Source organism: Lithobates pipiens, unplaced genomic scaffold (genome assembly GCF_037356315.1).
Source record: "Lithobates pipiens isolate NorthernLeopardFrog02 unplaced genomic scaffold, aLitPip1_a1.2 Scaffold_22, whole genome shotgun sequence".
In the NCBI taxonomy this organism is placed as follows: Eukaryota; Metazoa; Chordata; class Amphibia; order Anura; family Ranidae; genus Lithobates; species Lithobates pipiens.
In genome coordinates, this window is record NW_027507784.1 from 122,169,074 (window position 1) to 122,189,118 (window position 20,045).

At 41.4% G+C, this 20,045-nt stretch overlaps 1 protein-coding gene across 2 annotated transcripts in view; it reads right to left on the reverse strand.

The window, feature by feature from the left end:
• CUNH21orf58 (chromosome unknown C21orf58 homolog) overlaps positions 1 to 20,045 on the reverse strand; it is a 42,819-nt gene that overhangs the window by 12,158 nt on the left and 10,616 nt on the right. For both annotated transcript variants that reach the window (XM_077448177.1, XM_077448176.1), the window contains exons 2-7: positions 14,740 to 14,810; positions 10,261 to 10,321; positions 6,744 to 6,817; positions 6,413 to 6,598; positions 3,504 to 3,618; positions 1,285 to 1,424 (exon numbers count right to left, since the gene is read on the reverse strand). In XM_077448177.1, the coding sequence (XP_077304303.1) occupies positions 1,285 to 1,424; positions 3,504 to 3,618; positions 6,413 to 6,598; positions 6,744 to 6,817; positions 10,261 to 10,321; positions 14,740 to 14,799 (636 nt within the window). In that variant the 5' untranslated portion in view covers positions 14,800 to 14,810. The remainder of the gene's footprint in view (positions 1 to 1,284; positions 1,425 to 3,503; positions 3,619 to 6,412; positions 6,599 to 6,743; positions 6,818 to 10,260; positions 10,322 to 14,739; positions 14,811 to 20,045) is intronic.

Genomic DNA, 20,045 nt, shown 5'->3' on the forward strand with positions numbered 1-20,045 from the left:
TTATTTATCTGTGCTGCCTCGGAGGGGACAGGGCATCAGATTACTTACAGGAGAATCTCCTGTATACTTGGCGGCGTCTATAATAGGAAGTCCCGTCTCTTAGGCTGGCATTAGATGACTGTTCTGTCTATCATAGGAGGCGGGACTTTGTATTAAAGAGGCTACTGAGTAAACAGGAAATTCTCATGTATGTAATCTGTCGGCGCTCGTCCCGCCCCCCTCCCTGTCCCCTCCGAGGCTGCAGATGGGCATGGATCAGGCTGCACTGAATGCAATGGTAAGGCTGCATTCATGGCAATGGTGAGGCTGCATTCATGGCAATGGTGAGGCTGCATTCATGGCAATGGTGAGGCTGCATTCATGGCAATGGTGAGGCTGCATTCATGGCAATGGTGAGGCTGCATTCATGGCAATGGTGAGGCTGCATTCATGGCAATGGTGAGACTGCATTCATGGCAATGGTGAGACTGCATTCATGGCAATGGTGAGACTGCATTCATGGCAATGGTGAGACTGCATTCATGGCAATGGTGAGACTGCATTCATGGCACTTGTGAGGCTGCATTCATGGCACTTGTGAGGCTGCATTCATGGCACTTGTGAGGCTGCATTCATGGCACTTGTGAGGCTGCATTCATGGCAATGGTGAAACTGCATTCATGGCAATAGTAAGGCTGCATTCATGGCAATGGTAAGACTGCATTAATTGGCAATGGTAAGGCTGCATTCATGGCAATGGTGAGACTGCATTCATGGCAATGGTGAGGCTGCAGATGGGTACTGACCCTTATTTTGCTTCACAGTTCTTTATTTAAAATTTAAGTTTTTTACTTCCCTCTTAAAGTGAAGGTGCGTGTTATACGCTGCTAAATACGGTATAGCCAAATAACACGCCCAAGCTCATCCTTAGTCCTGACCGGCACTCAGGGGATTCGTTAGGGGCCACAAAAGATATATATATCCAAATAACATGCCCAAGCTCATCTCTTCACCGCACACAGCCACAAAGGAAAGAGAATTCTTGTTGGGCAGTTTATTAGTGCTGGGACGAACACACTTAGACTGAATATTAATGGTTCAAAGAATGTCAGGCAAAATGGTTTCTAATCCCTGGTCCACTCTATCCAAAATGTAAAACAATAAATGCATAAATAATATGCTAGATAGGGATAACATTTTCAATGGAGTAATACATTTTGGGTAGATTTTTATTTAAGGTATCAGTGTAATGTAAGCAGGCATTATGTAAAAACGACTGAATGATAAATTAGGTGAAAACATTACCTGGTGGATCTGAGATGGGGCAGGCGGTACATTTCCGGCAGGTTGGGACAGTGCCATAGGAGGCAGTGCTTTCAGCATCATGTTCTGCATGATGATCTGATGCATCTGGGCGTTCTGCATAAGCATCATCTCCACCATGTCTTCAAAAGCAAGAGGACAGAAAACATAAATTCTCCAGACACACTGCATTTTCTGTACAATATTTTGAATGGCTTGCAGCACAGATGCTCTCTGAAAGTATCTGCCTTCCACGTATTTCGTACTCTAATGCCCTATACACCCGATCGGACTTTCCGCCAACAAAACCGTGGACTTTTGTTCGAAGGTTGTTGGCTCAAACTTGTCTTGCATACATACGGTCACACAAATGTTGGGCAACAATTCCGAAAGTTGGAACACGGTGACGTACAAGATGTACGGCAAGTCCAGAAAAAGGAAGTTCAATAGCCAGTGCGGCTCCTTCTGCTTGATTCCGAGCATGCGTGAACTTTTGTGCGACGGACTTGTGTACACACAATCGGACTTTCCAACAACAAAGTTTTGTTGGCGGAAAATTTGAGAACCTTCTAGCAAACAATTGTTGGTCGGAAAGTCCGACAGCAAATGTTCGATGTAGCATACACACGGTCGGACTTTCCGACAACAAGCTCACATCCAACATTTCCCGTCGGAAAATCTGACCGCGTGTACGTGGCATTAAACATCATTCAAGCATATTATGTGTTAGGGGAGATGCTACATAGATAACCAGTACTGAGGTAATGTCACTAATGAAGATTCAAATTGGTTCCGTTACCTGAAAAACACCCATTAAAGTTGGCACCACATCCCAAATTGAAAAATAAAGTAGAAGAAAGTTTTGGGAAAAGGGATTTTGCAAAATAATAATTCCAAAGCAATTATATAGAACATTTTTTATACAATTTCATTACAATCAGGATTGTAATAAACTAATATACTAATACACGTTCTTTTCGGATCAAGGGTGAATGAAAAGGAATATCTATTGCATACTAGCCCTAGTGTGCAATAGATATTCCTTTTCATTCACCCTTGATCCGAAAAGACCGTCTATGTAAACCATTGTTGAGTTTTTTGTTCTCCCTTTCTTGTACAACGATTTTAATCTTGATTGTAATAAAATTGTATAAAAAACTTTCTATATATTTACTTTGGAATTATTATTTTGCACCATTAAAATCCCTTTTCCCAATTTCTCTTCCCTAATGAAGAGTTTATGTAATCAAGTCTTCATATAATAATTTCACAATTACATTTCAGTAATTACCTAACTAAAGCAAAAGGCTAGTATTAATGTGAATAGTATTTTAGTAGGAAGGAAAAAAAGGCATTTAAAATCAATAAGGTTTGATAAAGATTTAACAAGATTATGGGTCTGCATGAAAAACTGATCAAATATTTATAGAATATACCAAATGTTATTAATTTCTTTAAAAGCATAAATACAATGACCATATCCATAAGTAGTTGAATCTTAAAATACTGTTAGAAAGCACCGGTTATTTATAAGAAATCTGGCTTTTACCCCAAAAGGAATAACTATTACCAAACCGAAAATTGCACTACGGGCATATCCCACTTTTAAGTACGCAATGGTGTTTATTTACTAAAGCTGAAAAGTGCAAAATCAGGCTCCCTTCTGCATAGAAACCAATGAGCCTCTAACCCCAGCTTGTTCAATTAAGCTTTGCTAATAAAACCTGGAAGCTCATTGGTTTCTATGCAGAAGTGAGCCTGATTTTGCACTTTCCAGCTTTAGTAAATAAACCCCATTGTGTACTTAAAAGTGGGGTATGCCTGTACTGTTGTACCATAAGGCTGAGTTCACACTGCTGCACGAAGAGGCTCACAGCAGGGGGCCAGTGCATCTCAGTTCACCATATTAGCTCTGATTTCGGTAAAAAATTTTGGCTGATTTCAGACCTGAAAAGGACCAGAAGACCCACAGGACTCCTGTGCAATTTGCTCCGGAGATGTGTGAACCGACTCCATAGAGAGCCAGTCACAATCTCCTAAGATAAATGTTAAGGGCATACATCAAAAACATATATATATTTTGTTAGGATCTTAATGTTGTGCTAATTATAACTTTTGCATCGTAATATAAAGATTTATATATTTTTCAATAGAGGGTTCTTTGGCTGTCGTACTGTAATAGCATTTTAAAAGAGTTTGTGTACAGATTGTCAATAACTGACCTTCTTTAATGCTGCCTGAGCGTGGTTGCTGATAGGCCTGTGGAGGAGGAATCTGAGTGATAAGTGGCTGCTGTGGAGGTAGCTGCTGAATTATGGTTGCCGGTTGCTGGGGTAACTATAAATAAAAACAGTGATATTAAGTTAACATCTAAGAACATCTAAGAATTTAGGATAAAACTCTGTCAAAGCTCAATATATGCCTTTTATGAAAAAACTTTCTTAGGTTGCCCTGAAGCCTCCTTTGGTGGCAGAATGATGTCCCAAGACTGCAGGTGTAAGCCAGACCTAAGCAGTGTACCAAACATATGGAAGAAACATGAGTGGTGTAACCCTGTTTTTTTTGATAAACAAAATTCAAACATCATCCGACAAGGCACCACGGTCAACTATAAACTTGGCACCACAAAAGCTGTGTCAAAGGAGTGGTCCATTGAAGGGGGCGGTGGTAGAGTTATAAGATGATGGATTCCACCAGGCCACTGAGGTATATGAAGGCCAGAGACAATCTGTGTGGGACTGGTACAGAGTGGACACCCTAAAAAGAAAAGCTATGCATTCCTACTTGTCCTGAACCTCTGCTTACCACCTGTGCTTTTCCTACCCAGCGGTGCTCTTTCCCTACCTATTGCCTCACAGCAAGTAAACCCCCCATATTTATAGAGTCCCAAATAGAGATGGCTGTCCAAATCTCATGGGACTTCGGCATCCAACAGTATCACTATCCTCCCCAAGATGCACGCCCAGAGCTAAAGATAGGAGATGTTTCCTCCTAATTGAACTCTTCCCAATCTGAAGAGACAGTGCAGGTTGGAGAAAATACTGCAATCTGCTCTTGCCAACACGGGGGCAGGGGGAGAATGGAGCAAAGTCTGGAAGAATTCATTTCCATTGTAATTGTAGAACCCCCCTGGGTTTACTGGGAGCAGGGATGTACCTCCAGATACAGGGAACAAGCTTACATTCACCCCAGGGCTGAGTCCTTGGCTATAATGGGAAGTTAGAACAGAATTTAGAGGCAAGTCACTTTAAGTATTTTTCAATGCTTTAATGAGAAATTGAGTAATAGGAGAAAGGGTTAGTGGAGGTTTCAGATACCCTTTTTAGAAGATCACTTACAGACTCCTTGAATCCCAAGGCAAAAGAGCTTTCTTTTATAAGATCTTGGATACCTGGATAGATCTCTCACACAGACCTAGCAGCCAGTAGAATGTCTGGACAAGTCTCTCTCACAGACTTAGCAGCCAGTAGATCTCCTGGATAAGTCTCTCTCACAGACTTAGCAGCCAGGAGCTAGTTACCTTGTTTAGATTGTAGAACATCTTGACAGTACCAGAACCTTTAAGCTGACCCGGCAATACTGCAAACAGGATTAGATATAGGTGCATCCTCCAAACGAGTCACCAGGTCCTCCTGAGAGACCAGCCTTCATCCTAGCTCTCTCCAGCAAGGTTCTGCCCCTGCATCTCCTCAGCTTGGCTCGGCTTCCTCCACACAGGCAAGGCAATCTAAGGACTGCCTCAGGATTAGTAGGCCCGAGACAGGCTTCTGGGCCTACTTGCAGAACTTGCAGCAGCACCTCTTTGGGCAAGGAGGGCCCCGAGGAAACAAACTGACTTGAGCACATGGCATTTGTTCAATAAATACCCCTTCCCAGAATGCACAGCTGCCAAGAACCTCCTACTGGGCTGTTTCCGGTAGAATAATATTCATTACATAGCTCAACCTAGTTGTAATTCTCATACTGCCCTGTGGTACCAGTGACACCTATTGGCAACAGTGCGAAATGCACAACTCAGTCGAGTTTAGAACAGAACCGAAATTACAATCAAATCTGAGCTGTTTACAGCTCAGCCAAAAACTAAATTTACACTATAGCCCCATTTTAGGAACAGGGGGCTACACAATATTAGTGAGCAACAAAATAATGCTGATGATGTTTCCTAATAGTTTTTATACTGTCCAAAGTAGGTTTCAGAAGACTGACGCATCTAAATGTGGCTAGCATGGCCTCCTTTATGTTCTTGGTTCTGCTTGGCAGTCCTGCAATTTTTGGAAATGCATGGCACAAGCAGACCTAAACTGCCAACCCTTCTGCATCCATTTTTTCTTTGTTTGTGATGGCTTTCCCAGCTATAAATGTAACTTGCAAATGTAAAATGTAAGTTTCCATCATTCTAACAAGACCTCATACAGCAAGGTGTTCATTGACTCTAGAATCATATCACCTTGTTGCGTCCTGAAGACATTGCATTAGCCCAGGATTTTTTTTGTAAGAAAACTTTGAGACATGGTGATAAAGAAAACATGAAAAAAAGCGATATAATTAAGTTAGTTAAATTAAGTTAAAGTGGGAGTAAACTCCCATGCATGACTTTTATCTACAGGTAAGCCTATAGTAAAATGTACCTATATGTACAATAAATATTGCCTAAACATGCATAGGAGAGATTTAATTTTGATGCAGCCTGTGACGTCACTGACGCATGCACTCTGAAGGAACGGCATACCGTGCTGTTCCTTCTAAGTCCTGTGCCGTGAACAGTGGCTCCTGCCTGCGCACATGCGCGGGAGTAATGTCATTGCAGCTCCGGCCCCTCACACAGCTGGAGTCCGTGAACCTGGAAGGAAGACCAGATACAGATGGAAGCACCTTCTGCGATGAAAACGCTCCACTGGATAGCTTAGTTCTACGGTAAGTTTCACATAATGCATGCAATACATACTAGGTCATTATGGCTTTACCTTGCAGGATTAAAAAAAAAAAAAGAACAAAACAAAACAGCGGTAAACAGTTAAGGCATAGAGATTATGAAACAAAAAGCCAATCAATTTTTGCGCATCATACAGAACATTAATAAGGAATGATGCAGTATACTCTTTTAATTGTAATCAGGCACTGGTACCCATACCTGCTGCTGAATGATCCTGGGAGGCTCTGGTGGAGGAGGAGGAGGATAAAAGCGTACTAGTGGTTCTGGTGGAGGTGATGAGTGGTAAAAATGCATAGGGGCAGCCACAGGTTCTATACTGATCTTTTTCCTGCGGGTCCCTTCCCAGGTATGTGGCCGGGCAATCTCTTCTAGGAGGTGTTGTTCCTGCAAAAGAAAGCACAAGAATCACATTTGGAGAAAACAAATATTCTTTCACAGAAGTATATAATGTATTTGTGATGATGCTAAGACTGTGTAGCAAATCCCTGTATTTCTTTGCTGTGTTTGTGCAGCAATTTATTATACTCACTCTCAGTTTGTGCAACAAATCCTTCCTCCTGCGTAATGCAGATTGTAGAGCTTCTTCCTGTCCATCATAACTCCCTGAAGACAAAAGAAAGAAATCACAGCACTACCAACGTAACACCGTCCTGCGCATTCTACAGACGTCTCCCTGTTTCTAGCAACCATTCATCACCTTTCTTCCATCTTCTAGCTCACACTAATTAAAAAGACAGATCAAATTTAAAGTTGAACTAACCCCTTCTTTTATTTTCAGCCAAGGAAACTGCCATCTTAGCCCCTGTTTGGTCTTCAACTGGCATGGTGCTGCATATGTTAGTTATGACATCAGCCATTTTATGGCTTTAGAGTTTGGTTGAGATTACAAGCAAATGGGACAGTTAGCACTATAACAGTTTTTTGAAAATGTTAAAATCGATGGGTTTAGTTCCACTACATAACTGTCGCACATAAAAACTGATGTCAACGTGCATAAAAACTCACTGAAACACGCATGAAAACTGATGTGAAACTGATGTAAACTCATGTTTCTGCAAGTGAAATCTGCACAGTTTTCCCATGAGTTTTCTTGCATGCATGGTGTGAATGAGCCCTAACTGATATGGGCAACACAGGCACTTTGCTTACCTTAAAGTCATAGTTCACCTTTACCAAACAAAACTGCGTATGCAGGTAATTAGTGCCTGTAGATAAAAAAACAAACTGTACAGCTTTGCCCAAAGTTGAATAATGCCCTTGCTATGGTTGTAGGACATTTACATATCCCCTGAAGCCTGACGAAAAACTCCTAGAGATGGCATCATCCTGTCCTGCCTTGTTGCTAGGATGTTGCTAAGAGACTCTAAGCTGTTACTGTTCACCTTCACCATCTTTGAGCTGATTGATGTTAAAATATTAAAATTATTTTCAAGCTGCACAATAAACATGCACAATTGACTGGACTGAGCATATAAATTAGGTCAACTGACACACAAGAGGAGAAGTGCAGACAGATAGCTGCAATGGTGGCGTATTTGCAGGAAACGTGTATATCAATCAGCGCAAACCAATAATATGTGAATCAAATTAATAATTAAAATTGCTAGCCAACACCCATAAGTGATTCCAACCTTATTATACGGATATATTCAACAAAATGATGTAGCGCAACTTACAAGAAATAAATACAACTATAAATATACAAATAATTGTGCAAAAATATTTCTTGCCAAAAAAATTGTCCAATAAATATCCAAAAATATCAAAAGAGAAAAAACTATATTCAATTCAAATAATATACAATTTAAATCCACTCCAATCACAAGTGTGACATGTAATATGAAATGTGAATCCTTCCCCCTTGCAGATAAGCCTCTCACCTCATTGCCGTGACCCCTGCATTACCAGTAGGTCTCACAATATGTTTTTCCCTCTCTGGGAATAAAGACAAATAGCTACCGCTTCAGATGCCTCTTATTTGGATAGATGGATGGATGGGTTAATAGATTTCCAATCCCCACAGCATTCATGCAAAAAAAAAAAAGCTACTGCTAACCATGAATCGCGTGCCTGTCACATACAATCACAGAATCCTTAGATGCAGAGATGATCACGGGATGACGTCCTATATATGAAACCTAGTCCTATACGTACGTTATCTACAAACCTCGGGACTTCCTCAGTAGGGAAGTCCTACTGAGGAAGTATCGAGGTTTGGACGTAACGTATGTATAGGACGAGGTTTCACGTATATGTTGTCATCCCATTTGCGTTTGAATTCAAAATAGTTTTTTCTTTTGATAAATTTGGATTATTATTGGACTACTTTTTGGACACATATTTTTGCACAATTGTTTGTATATTTTTATTTAATTGTTTGTTATATTTGTATTTATTTCTTGTAAGTTTCACTACATCATTTTGATGAATATATCAGTATTTGCAGGAAAACAATAGCAACTGGGCAGTTTAAACTTTTTGCTTCAATGATATTCTCCACACTATAGATGGCCAGAACTGCAGGTGTGACGGATCTCAGATACCCCATCTGGGCACCTCCACCAGAACTGTGTCTCCTGTTCTCCAAATGCACCCTCAGCCGGCCGACTCGCCATAACCAGCCCTTAACCTCCAATCACAAGGCAAACCACACAGATGTTGAGGGTTAAACATACAGAGCATAAACTGTTTATTAAGTACAAAATATACACTTTTAAACACAGTTAGGGACACTCTCCTTAGGCTTGTCATATGGGGGTAGGGAACAAGGAAGAACTAATGGGAACTCAACACTTGTACATTCAAACAGAAACTACAATTGAACACACAAATGGATTATGATAAGCAGTCAGCCCCTCCTTACACATCCACCACTGGGATGCATCTCCACACCTTTTGTCTACATGCCATGACATAACATAATTAAACACAATAACAAGAGAAGGAGGATGGGAAGAAGGGATGCAACTTGTATAGGGACAGAATTACATTATTCCAACACCATTTTGTCCCCAAGTCTCTCGTTCGTCTGTGGGTAGGAGGCCAGCCTGCAGCCCCCTGCAAAACACAGTGACAGTAACATTAAAAATTGTCCAATCAACACAAAATAGCCCAAGGCACATTCATATCTCTGCATGTTTATGCATTGTGGCAGTTATGTATTATTTGTACATGATACCATCCATCCATCGCATTTGGACCAAAGATGCAGCACAGAAGTTTTTAAAAACACACATACAAAAAAGGTATAGATGTGAACTGTGCCTAAAGTGGTTGTAAACCCTTACATATACCCAGTGAAGGCACTATCCTCAGGTGATACATAGAGATGAAACAAATCCTCCTACATAGGTTGTACCTGTTTATCTGCGGTCTTCTCTACATCTGTTCAAAGAACTGAATTCATAAGCATGGCTGAGAGTTCAGTAAAAGGGGGGCAAGGAGCTGAAGTTACACTCTACAGAGTTCAGTGAGGAGAGCTCTGAGAGCTGATAGAAGGAAGAGACACTGTGCAGAGCTCAGTGAGGTGAGGAGAGCTCTGAGAGCTGATTGGAAGGAAGGGACACATCCCACAAATAAATTAAATAAAGATAGTGCGCAGCTAAAAGATAGGACTACTAGGTGAGAATACTTTTTATGCCGCGTACACACGATCGAATTGCTTTATAGCGAATGGACTTGGCCACACGCGGACACTCCGAAAGTCCGGCGATTGCTAACGCGATGACGTACAGCACGTACAACGGGACTAGAAAAAGGAAGTTCAATAGCCAGTAGTCAAAAGCTTCCTTCTCGTACTTGCTTCAGTCCGCCGGACTAGCACACCGACGAACAGATTGTCCTTTGAAAGGCAAGTCCGGCGGACAAATTTTAAATCAAAACTACTTTCTAAGTCCGCTGGAGCCCACACGCGATCGAAATGTCCGGTGTACTGTGGTCCGGTGGACTAAGTCCGCCGGAAAAATTTGATCGTGTGTACGCGGCATTACACAGGTAAAATAATAATAATCCATTCTACAAGTCTAGGATTCATTTTCTAGTCTTACTTGATGTTGTAACTTCTGTATCAGATGAATCATCAGCAATTTCACGCTCATTTTCTAATCTCTGTGAACAAACATGAAAAACTGACTTTACTAATTCATATTTATCAATAGTTACACATTCTTTCATGTGCTTATAAATTTCATTATAAACAAAAATCTGACATTTCAAGGCAGATAAAACAACAAGGGATGGTGCTGACAAAGATAAATCCACTAGTATCAAAAAGATGTGAAAAGTGTGTACCGTAGTAGAGTCTAATGATGTATCATCTGTGTTCTGGAACAGGAGACTCCAGATGACGACTAGTGTGATAAAACGCGTAGGGAGGGGCTACAGTACGTCTTAACGTCACTTCTGTTTTGAGGCCGTATATAGTATTTTCCTCTGCTATTTGTGTCAGCAATATATGTTTGATGGTTTTTAATAAAATGTGAGTATATCGCAACACTTTTTGGATTATAATACATTATTTTAAGTGGTAATGTGCTATGGGCACCCTTCTTTACACACTAAACCATGGAGAAACGCGAATACCACAAATAATGACCAATCTCCCAGAGTGCTACACAGTGGCAAATACTGTGGCTTCTTAGCACCCCAGGTGGGGTAAGAAGTATCCAGTGAGTGCATTCTGAATAAGAGCACGGATTAGTCACCTGCACTGCAAGCACTTTATTAAGAGGAAAAGATACAACAGTTTTATTTGTGGATAACCAACACTGAACACTTTATTATTGAGCCCCTATCACTTTATCACTGTTTCATAACAGCACAAAGTTTAAATAAGTTTTATGTGGGGACTCTATGGTTACTATGGATGTCAATTTGCACACATTCATTAATTAAGTTTGGCATTACAGAGAAATTATCACTTTATTACTGGTTTTTATTAGCACAAAGTTTATAACAAGTTTTAAGTGCGGACCCTATGTTTAATGTGGATGTTAATTTGCACATATTAATTAAGTGTGGGATTACAGATATTATACTATGTTATTAACTAGCACCACTTAAACACACTAGAAGGGGATTTAACCCCCTACAGTACTTTATATGATCAATTGCATTTGCACCAACATATTAAAAACAGCAATATTTAATTAGTCACGTTTCAGAGGCACCATAATTATTGTTTCATTTTACTTTTGGCACCTGTTACTTTATATTTTATATCTTTCTATTATAGAAGAACAGCGCCACACCTACACTTTCTTTTTCACTCATTCCTGTACTCCACCTAGGTGATAGTATATTGTAGGGGCTGCAGTTCCCTCTCCCCACCATCTGCCTTGTACTTCTTCCCTTGCGCGGAATCACACCCTAATCTTTTCCTTCTTTTGCAGACTCTAAGCCCTTTACACACGGTCGGACATTCCGACAACAAAATCCGTCGGATTTTGTCCGACGGATTTTGTCCGAAACTGGTGTTGCATACACATGGTCGGACAAAGTTGTCGGAAAATCCGATCGTGCGTAACGTGATGACGTAATTTAGTTAGGATGGGACTAAGTTCAGGCTAGTAGCCAATAGCTTTGGTCTAGGAATTTGATCTGAGCATGCGTGGCACTTTGTCCGATCGGAATTCTCTACACATGATCAGACAAAGTCCGATCGGATCATGTTGTCGGAAAGTTTTATAGCCCAGCTCTAAAACTTTGTCGGTTGGATATTCCGACGGAAACAGTCCGATGGAGCCCACACACGGTCGGATTATCCGACAACACGGTCCGATCGGACATTTTCCGACCGTATGTACAAGGGCTTATGGGTTTTCTTCTAAGATTGCCCTGTATTTGGCTCCATCCATATTCCCATCAAATCCCAGCTTCCCTATCCCTGCTGAAGAAAAGCACCTGCTTCATGGTGGGGATGGTGTGTTCAGGGTGATGTGCAGTGTTAGTTTTGTGCCATATATGCTTTTAGCTCAAGAAGTAAAATTTTGGTCTCATCTGACCAGAGCACCTTCCACACATTTGCTGTGTCCCCCACATGGCTCCTCACAAACTGCAAAGGGGACTTCTTTCGTTCAACAATGGCTTTCTTCTTGCCACTCCATAAAGGCCAGAATTGTGGAGTGCATGACTAATAGTTGTCCTGTGGACAGATTATCCCACCTGAGCTGTGGATCTCTGCAGTTCCTCCAGAGTTACCATGGGACTCTTGGCTGCTTCTCTGATTAATGCTCTCCTTGCCCGGCCTCTCAGTTTAGGTGGACGGCTATGTCTTGGTAGGTTTGCAGTTATGCCATACTCTTTCTATTTTCAGATGATGGATTGGAAAGTGTTCAAAGCTTGGAATATTTTTGTATAACCTAACCCTGCTTTAAACTTCTCCACAACTTTATCCCTGATCTGTTTGGTGTGTTCCTTGGCCTTAATGATGCTGTTTGTTCACTAAGGTTATCTAACAAACCTCTGAGGGCTTCACAGAACAGCTGTATTTATACTGAGATTAAATTACACACAGGTGGACTATATTTACTAATTAGGTGACTTCTGAAGGCAATTGGTTCCACTAGTTTTAGTTAGGGGTATCAGAGTAAAGGGGGCTGAATACGAATGCACGCCACACTTTTCAGATATTTATTTGTGAAAAATGTTGAAAACCATTTATCATTTTCCTTCCACTTCACAATTACAGTTGTGCTCATAAAGCCCCGTACACACTATCAGATTGTCTGCTGAGTTTTTCCTTCAGATTTACCAAAACCATATAATATGAGGTCAAACCTTAGGAGTTTCAATGTGTATGCAATCAGGCAGGCCCTTCTACTACATGGTTTTGGTAAATCTGAAGGAAAAACTCAGCAGACAATCTGATAGTGTGTACGGGGCTTAAGTCTACATACCTTGGCAGAAATTATGATTTCTTGGCCATTTTGCAGAGAATATGAATGATAACACAAAAACTTTTCATGGTAACTGTTTACTCTTTTTAAATCATAATCACAACAGAAACTACCCAAATGTCCCTGATCAAAACTTTACATAACCTGGTGATTTTGGCCAGATAACATGCACACAAGGGGTTTAAATGGCTATTAAAGGTAACTATCCTCACTTGTGATCCATTTGCTTGTAATTAGTGTGTGTGTATATAAAAGGTCAATGAGTTTCTGGACTTCTGACACACCCTTTCGTCTTTCATCCAGTGCTGCACTGATATTTCTAGATTCTGAGTCATGGGGAAAGCAAAATAATTGTCAAAGGATCTGCAGGAAAAGGTAGCTGAACTTGAGGAATTGAGAATGCCAATTAGCATTGTTCAAACTCTAATCAAGAAGTGGAAAATAAGGGATTCTGTTGAAACCAAACCACAATGAGGTAGACCAACTACAATTTTAGCCACAACTGCCAGGAAAATTTGCAATGCAAAGAAAAACCCACAAATAATTTTAGGTGCAATACAGGACTCTCTGAAAACATTTGTGTGGCTGTTTCAAGATGTACAATAAGGAGGCACTTGAGGAAAGATGGGTTACATGGTTGAAACACCAGAAGAAAGCCATTACTATGCAAATGTCACAAAGTATCCCACATACAATACGCCAAACAGCACAGAGACAAGCCTCAAACCTTCTGGCACAAGTCATTTGGAGTGATGAGACCAAAATGTAGCTTTTTGGCCACAATCATAAACACTACATTTGGAGAGGATTCAACAAGGCCTATGATGAAAGGTACACCATTCCTACTGTGAAACACGGAGGTGGATCGCTGATGTTTTGGGGATGTGTGAGCTACAAAAGGCACAGGAAAGTTGGTCAAATTTGATGGCAAAATGAATGTAGTATGTTATCAAAAATACTGGAGGAACATTTGCATTCATCAGCCAGCAAGCTGCGCATTGGATGTACTTGGACATTCCAACATGATAATGATCAAAAACACAAGGCCAAGTAAACCTGTCATTGGCTACAGCAGGATAAAGTGAAGGTTCAGGAGTAGCCATCTCAGTCTCTTGACCTCAATATCATTGAGCCACTCTGGGGAGATCTCAAATGTGCAGTTCATGCAAGACAGACTAAGAATTTACAGGACCTGGAGGCTTTTTCCAAGATGAATGGGCAGCTTTAACATCTGAGAAGATAAAGAGACTCATCCACAAATACCACAAAAGACTTCAAGCTGTCATAAGGGGGCAATACACGGGATTAAGAACCGGGGTATGTAAACTTTTGATCAGGGTCATTTATGTGGTTTCTGCTGTGTAAACTGTAAACCTATGAGCACAACTGTATGTGCCACTTTGTGTTGGTCTATCTCTATCAGATAAAATCCCAATAAAATACATTTACATTTTGGTTGTAACATGCAAAAATGTGGAACATTTCAAGGGGTATGAATACTTTCCTAAGGCACTGTACATAATGCAATACACGTTAAAAGTCAACTAAAGAAAGAGAAATGTTTTATGCACAGTTTAGAAGCAGAGGCTTTGGCCAAGATGGTAAAAAGCTGAAAGATAATGTCCTCACCTTCTCCAGTAGTTTGAGTTTTAGCCTAGTCATATGATCTATCAAGGAGGGGTCCGTCATCCTTTATTTTGCTGTAAATGAACAAGCAGTAATGAATATGAGATTTTTTGCAGCCAAGCCATAAAAGCAATTATATGAACTGATTTTTGGGCCAGTTGGGCCAGAAAGCAGTGGGGCAAACGCGTGTTATGTGTGCACACCGCTTTTAAAACATACTGCACTTGCAATCTGCAGCAGATGTCAGTGTCAACTTAAAGTGGAGGGACACCATAAAATAAAAAATAGCATTAATATTCTTAAAAAAAAAATGTGAATTTTTTTTTAAACTTACCAAAAACCCCTGTTGCTAGGCAGTCTTCCTAATCTGCTTCTTCCTATTCAGTGGCGCTTCCTCCTCTTCGGCAAGCGGCCCCGTTGAGTTCTGGGACATGTGTATCCCCCAGAAAACAACGGGGCCATTCACAAAAGTGTTGTGCCACTCGCGCATGCACAGTAGGAAACGGGCAGTGAAGCCACAAGGCTCCACTGCCTGATTCCCTTCGTTAAGATGGCGGCGCCGACAGCCGATCTGATGGACGGATTGGCCTCGGGAGGGCCGACATTGCAGGCTCGCTGGACAGGTAATTGTCCTTATTAAAAGTCAGCAGCTACAGTTTTTGTAGCTGCTGACTTTAAAAAAAAAAAAAAAAAATGGCGGGAACGCTCCTTTAACTACACCCCACACACAGGATGCAAATACACTACTGTACACGCAATTCTGTTGTTGTGTGTTTTGTAGTAGTCCATGTGCGGTCCAGTGCAATTTCAGCCAATTCAAATGAATGAGCTGAAATTGCACTGCACCCAGATCGCATGTGAATCACAATGGAATGCATAGCGCATTGCTTTCTGATTCCTGGTGTGAACTAACCCTTTTTTCTGCCATTTATAGAAAATGGAATATAGTATGTGAGTTTTTCTATTACTTACTGGCTGTTTGCCTTTGCTGGAGTTATAATTATCATGTTTTTTTGGTACATATAGCAAGTTTACAACATTTTCTGAACACAAGTTGTAAAGAGTCTTTTTAAAGTAATCCGTGATGCAATATCATTGCGTTGAGGATGGTGTTTGATCTACAAGGCCCAATATCAGCAAGACTCAAAACTATCTTATAAATATGAAGCTAATATAAGAAGTAGCTCACATTGCATTTATTGAAATAAGCCATAAAGGAACAACATGATTTGAGAAAAAGTGAAACAAATGCAAAAAACATGAAAAGTTTCTTAAAGGAGTTGTAAACCCTCATGTTTTTTCACCTTAATGCATTCTATGCATAAAGGTGAAAAACCTCCTGTCATGTACCAGCCCCCCAATGTCCCCCTTACAATTACATGAACCCCGTCTTTCTCCAGTTGGGAATGAGCACACCAGGGACCCCAGAATAGGAAGATCGGGGCCACTCTGTGCAAAACAAACTGCACAGTGGAGGTATGTATGACATCTCCCAGCCTATCCCACACCCACCTAACTGTCCCTGAGCCACCCCCATCAAATCATTCTCTGCAGCTATTACCTTTTGTACTACCACCCCCTCCTTTCAGAATGTAAGCTCTACGAACAGGGCCCTCCTGTACCTTTTGTATTGTACTGTAATTGTGTTGTCCCCCCTATACATTGTAAAGTGCTCCCTAAACTGTTGGCACTATATAAATCGTCAATAATAATAATAATAATAATCCTGGGCGGGCATCATATGATGTCCTCGGCTTCCTGGCCATCTACTGGGTGTACGCCCGCCGCATTGCCTGGGACCTGGTGCGCGTGCCGGGCGGCCGCCATGTCCACCGGGTACCCGCGATTGCCTGTGAGCACAGCAGGACCATGGATCTGTGTGTATAAACACACAGATCCACGTCCTGTCAGGTGAGAGGAGACCGATGGTGTGTTCTCAGTACACAGGACCCTTGTGAGTCCCCATCCCCTACAATTGGAATAACTCCCTAGGAAACAATTAACCCCTCGATCACCCCCTAGTGGTAACCCCTTCCCTGCCAGTGACATTTACACAGTAATCAGTGCAATTTTATCGCACTGATCGATGTATAAATGCGGTCCCATAAATGTGTCAAAAGTGTCTGATATGTCCGTCGCAACATCATAGTCACGAAAAAAAACAGATCGCCGCCATTACTAGTAAAAAATATAAAATTGCCATAAATCTATCCCGTATATTGTAGACACTATAACTTTTGAGCAAACCAATCAATATACACTTATTGCAAACCAATCAATATACACTTTTTTACCAAAAATATGTAGAAGAATACATATCGGCCTAAACTGAGTAAAAAATTCTTTTTTTAACTTGGGATATTTATTATAGCAAAAAGTAAAAAAATTGTGTTTTTTTTCAAAATTTATGCTGTTCTTTTGTTTATAGCGCAAAAAAAAAAAAACACAGAGGTGATCAAATACCACCAAAAGAAAGCTCTATTTGTGGGGAAAAAAACATAAAAATTTTATTTGGGTACAGTGTTGCATGACAACGCAATTGTCATTCAAATTGCAAAAGCGCTGGAAACTAAAAATTGGTCTGGGCAGGAAGAGGGTGAAAATGCCCTGTATTGAAGTGGTGTTGAAGTCTCACTAAATTTGATAGTAAGCCTCACAATGTAAGAATTAGGGCCAAATTGCACTCTTTGTATGCAACGATGTGCGCATTAATCACATAATGTACGTATAGGCAGCAACTATTGAAAGTTGACAGCTACTACATGGCAAATGAGGTTTAATGTTGAGAAATGTTAAAGCGGAGCTCCTCCCGTGGAACTTCCACTCGTTGGAACCCTCCCCCCCTCCAGTGCCACAATTGGCACCTTCAGGGGGGAGGGGGGTGCAGATACCTGTATAATACAGGTATTTGCACCCACTTCCGGGCATAAATAGTCGCAGAATCTGCGGGCATTTACGCCACTTCCTGTCCCTTCCCCAATGTCTGCTGGGAAACACACGGGACAGCAGGGACCGTCCGTATTGCGCAGCATGACTTGCGCATTCGCAGTAGGGAACCGGGAAGTGAAGCCGCAAGGCTTCACTTCCTGATTCCCATAGCAAAGATGGCAGTGGCAGCACCCGAGAGCTGAGCGACAGGGCTTTGGGTGCCGACATCGTGGGCGTGCTGGACAGGTGAGTGTCCATATTTTTTTTTTTTTTTTAAAGCCAGCAGCTATAAATACTGCAGCTGCTGACTTTAAAAAAAAAAAAAAAAAACGGTGGAATTCCCGCTCCCATAAAAACATAAATGCAAACTACTCACTAGGCGGAGAACCTCTATGGGAATCAAGGATGGAGAAAGATCTGGGGGTCCTAGTAGAAGACAGACTGAGCAATAGCATGCAATGTCAAGCTCTAGCTTGCAAAGCCGGCAGAATATTAGCAAGCATAAAAAAGGGAATTCACTCCAGAGATAAAACTATAATCCTGACACTTTCTAAGACTCTGGTTCGGCCACATCTGGAGTATTCCACCAGTTCTGGCCACCAGTCCTCAGAGAGGATGTGCTGGAGCTAGATGGAATCCAATAAAATTAATAAGGGGACTGAAGGACTTCAACTACAAGGAACGACTACAAGCACTTAAAGGGATTGTAAAGTCTTGTTTTTTTTTTATGTTAAAAATAATAAACATGTTATACTTACCTGCTCTGTGCAGTTGATTTGCACAGGGCAGCCTGGATCCTCCTCTTCTCAGGTCCCTCTTCGGCTCTCCTGGCCCCTCCCTCCTGATGAGTGCCCCCAACAGCAAACAGCTTGCTATGGTGACACCTGAGCCGAGCTGCAGCTCTGTGTATCCATTCAGACACAGCGCTGTGGCCCGGCCCCGCCCCTTTACTCTCCTCACTGGCTGACTGACTTTGACAGCAGCGGAAGCCAATGGCACCGCACTGCTGTCCCAGCCGATGAGGAAGGGAGTCCAAGGCAGCTGAGACAATCCTACAACAATCTCTGGATAGAGAAGAAGCTCAGGTCATAGAATAAACTTTCTGCCTTTACAACCACTTTAATTTATTCTCCCTGGAGAAGAGACGTTTAAGAGGAAATATGATAGCGATATATACATACCTCAATGGTGATCCCAGCATAGGAAAAAAAACAATTCAGTCTCAAGGAGTGTAAGAGGACACAGGGCCACACAATAAGACTGGAGGAGAAGCAGTTTAACTTTAAGCTGCATTGAGGTGTTTTCACTGCCAGGGCAATAAGGATGTGGAACTCTTTTACACAATTGGATGTGTCTGCGGGGAGTATCGATATTCTTTAAAAGACTTGACGTGCATCTTAGTGAACACAACATACAGGGAATAATTATAGTCACTGACACACGTATACTTACACAGGTTGAACTGGATGGACTATTGTCTTTATTCAACCTTACCTACTATGTAACTATGTAACTTGTGTAACAGGAGGAGAGTACTCTTCACTTACCTGAATGTGGGGGATGTTAGAGGTCAGCAGTGTTGTTCTGTTTTGCTGGCTAATAAAGCTGAAGTTGAATGATTTAAAATAAAATAAAAAAGTGACACCAGGGACGGTTTTTACCATGAATGAAGAATGCCCACTGTGCTGGTGGGTGCTATTTTCGGTTGAAATTCCAAGACCCCTTTCACATGAGCCATCTGATCGGGTCCGCTTGTCTGTTTTTTCAGGTGGACTCGATTGGACCCTCCATTCTCCTCTATGGGCAGTTGTATGTAAACATTCTTGTGTCCATTTACACCTGGCTACCTCTGATCCAATCTGGCCTGACTGGATTGGAAGGTAGTCTGGTGTAAATAGACAGCTGGTCCGTATACATCTGACTGCCCACAGAGCAGAGCAAGCTGTGTCTGCTCTACATAAGTGGAGTGGTCATGGACCTGTCATCCAGCAGCTCTGCAGATCCAGCCCGTGTCAAAGCGGCCTACGTTCTGTGAAACTGAATCAGTGATCTTCTAATATTGTGGGAGTTATTATGAGCACCTTTTCCACCCCCATGCTCTATTCATAGAAGCAATACTATCACTTCCCACAATGAAATGCATTCCATGATTAGGGGAGGGAGGTAGACCTTTTATACATCCACCCGTCCTACATTCATAGAGTATTTATCATTGTGGGAACCAATAGTACAGCTTCTATGAATGGAGCACGGGGACTGAAAAGGTGGGCATAGTCAGCACTTAAAGCGGTTATATACCCGCACAATATTTTTTTTTAAAAACCTGTAAGGCAAAGGCATAATGAGCTAGTATGCACCTCATACTAGCTCATTATGAAATA